Source organism: Brassica oleracea, unplaced genomic scaffold (assembly GCF_000695525.1).
Source record: "Brassica oleracea var. oleracea cultivar TO1000 unplaced genomic scaffold, BOL UnpScaffold01057, whole genome shotgun sequence".
Classification (NCBI taxonomy): domain Eukaryota; kingdom Viridiplantae; phylum Streptophyta; class Magnoliopsida; order Brassicales; family Brassicaceae; genus Brassica; species Brassica oleracea.
The window spans coordinates 360-3,151 of NW_013617627.1; the positions used below are offsets into that span (position 1 = coordinate 360).

A 2,792-nucleotide genomic window follows, 5' to 3' on the forward strand; every position below is an offset into this window, starting at 1 on the left:
CTGAAGCTTTCTTGAGTTCTAGAGAATAGGGTACTCTTCTATCTTGAGTTCTGGTGAGGTTTGATTTGCTGGGAGTTTATCTAACTAACAAGAAATGGGTTTAAACTGCAACTTGACACAAGTTTCACATGAGATGGAACTATTAAAGAAACCAAAGTAATAAGAAAATACAAGCAGCCATGCATTGTGTATAACATGTAGTACTAGATTACATATCACTAATCTGAATTTTTCCCTATATATCTATACACAATGAAAAAAGTTCAGTTATTAGCCTAGCAACGCCTCAAACAAAAAATCTGAGTTTCTGACATTCATTTATATGCGCACATAAATTCCTATCGAGAGAACACATAGACGGATTGATCAATTACAACAAAGAAAGGTGGAAAATTAAAAAAAAAAAACATTCCAGAAAACTATGTATGATCACAAAGCACACATTTATCGATCAGCCGATAACAAAATATGAAATATAACCAGAAAATGAAAAAAAAAAATCATCTATTAATATTTGGGGACAGAAAATCATAGATCACATTTTGGACACTTTGAACTGATTTTGGCAGCAGAAGCCTCAGGGGATCTACCGCCCAAACCAATTGAGGACATTGCAGAGAAGCTCATTACGAAGAAACTATATAATATTTGGCTAGAAGAAAAACTATCTCGATGAACTTTCAAAAGTAATTTAATGTTTTTAATATGTTTTTGATGGTTTTGAATTTGAGTTTTCGGATGTCCGCAAAAGTAGTGTAACCGAATTACTGAACGCGTGGATCCCTCCCAATACCATAAGATATAATCGATCGAGCCAGTCCTATTTACACGTGCAGTGTTATTTACAACAACTACCATTTACATATATTCTCAATTCTGATCTCACGACTCACAAAGTCAATATTCACAAATCTATTCGCCAAACAGGACACTTATTCATATCCCAAACAAAAAATATATAACATTTCAATTACATTTTTAAATCACACAAAAGTAAATTCTACCATAAAAATGTGTCTAAAGAATTCCATGTGTGTAGCAGATAAACGATTTATTAACATGACGGTCATGACAATACAAACCTGGCCGTTGACTAAAATTCTGTCTCTTGAGAATCTCTCTAGCTCTCAAAATCATCTCCTTGTTTGCTACTCAAAATCATCTCCATGTTTGCTATCTCTTTTCTCGTCCCCGACAATATTGTCTGAATCGCGTCACTGAATGCTCCATACGCTTTTCCAGTTCTTGTCACGTAAACATCCTCTGATCTTTGATCCGTTTGACATCCACTTAACAAAATACCGTTGTTCGGAAGCTTGCTTTTAACTTCAGATCTTGCACCATTTGCATTAACCTCGCGCTTTCCCAAAAACATACTTATCAATCCTCTGTGACCATTTCTTTTCATTGAATTGGAGAGCATCACATTCGGACTCGAGTCTTCTCTAAATACTTTAACAAGTGTCTCTCTGATTTTCTCATGATTGATATCGGTTTGACCCGTTTGTTCCTTGAGAAGACTTATATAGCTATTTAGAGGTAGATATCTTGTTTTTATATCGACCGTCTCACCGTCCTCTAACTCTGTCTCTCTAGTGAAACTATCGTGGCCCCCTCCACTCTCTCTATGAGGATCGTTCGAGATTCCACAAGTCGTTAGAAAACTCCTCACAATGCTAGCTAAGAAGTTAAGGACGCCAGATTTAGGCTTATTCACGTGGCTCTCCCTGATCTGTTCCTTTGCTTCCTCTATGAGACCACCACTATGACAAGAGGCCGAGATTATCGTCAAGAGACATCCTTCTTTTACTTCTGCCACCATGTCTCTAAACTCATTGTCTACAACCACACATTTTTGGCAAGAAGGTGATTATTATAAAACCCTCTCAGACACATGTATATTTATATGTTACAAGTACGAAGATTCAAGACGTGTATCAAGAAGATTGCTTACATACACTACAGAAAACAGCGGTATTCTGACGGACATTCCGACGGAAAATGAAATCCTCGGAATATCCCGAGGAATTTCCGAGGAAACACAAAATTTGGTTTCCTCGGAATTTCCTCGGAATATGCCGAAGGAATTCCGAGGAAATATCAATCCGTCGGAATATTCTTATGGAATACCGAGGAAAAATGTATTTCTCGGAAAAAACCGATGAATTCCGAGGATATATTATAGCCGTTAGAGAGCCGTTGGAGAGCCGTTGGGGGATTTTAAAAATTCCGAGGAAATTCCGACGAACTAGCCGTTGGCGTCGGATTTCCGTCGGAATTTCCTCGGTCTGTCGGCAGGATTTCAACTATAAATACAAGCACCCCTCTTCCTCTTCATTCACTCCATATCTTCATCCTCCCTCTTACTCTCTTTGCACACGAATTTGATTCATAAAAAACATGTCTTCTTCAAATTATTTTCGTTCTTGGATCGATCGACCTCATTTGGATCCGAACACGAGATTGCTTACGGAAGAATACCAACGAGGTATAACCGAATTCATGGGGTTAGTTCACCGACAACCGGAAGCAAAAACATGTATGTTAAGATGCCCTTGCTCTAATTGTAAAAATAGAAAGGTTATTAAAGAGTGGGATGTTTGGACTCATCTATATTTGAGTGGGTTTACACGAAGTTACAAAATTTGGTATCATCATGGGGAAACTGATTATGAACATGGTAGTACTAGTTGAGAGATCTACGCAACAACAAAAACCAAAACTGAAACTCAAGACTTTGCATGCATACAAGAAGCTAGTCTCACAAAAAAAAAACATGTAGGGGATGACTA

At 37.6% G+C, this 2,792-nt stretch overlaps 1 protein-coding gene across 1 annotated transcript in view; it reads right to left on the reverse strand.

The window, feature by feature from the left end:
* Nucleotides 1–1,032: 1,032 nt before the first annotated feature.
* LOC106320771 (metacaspase-8-like) overlaps nt 1,033–2,792 on the reverse strand; it is an 8,482-nt gene continuing 6,722 nt past the window's right edge. The window contains exon 2 of the mRNA XM_013759132.1: nt 1,033–1,839. Coding sequence (XP_013614586.1) covers nt 1,121–1,839 — 719 coding nt within the window. The 3' untranslated portion in view covers nt 1,033–1,120. The remainder of the gene's footprint in view (nt 1,840–2,792) is intronic.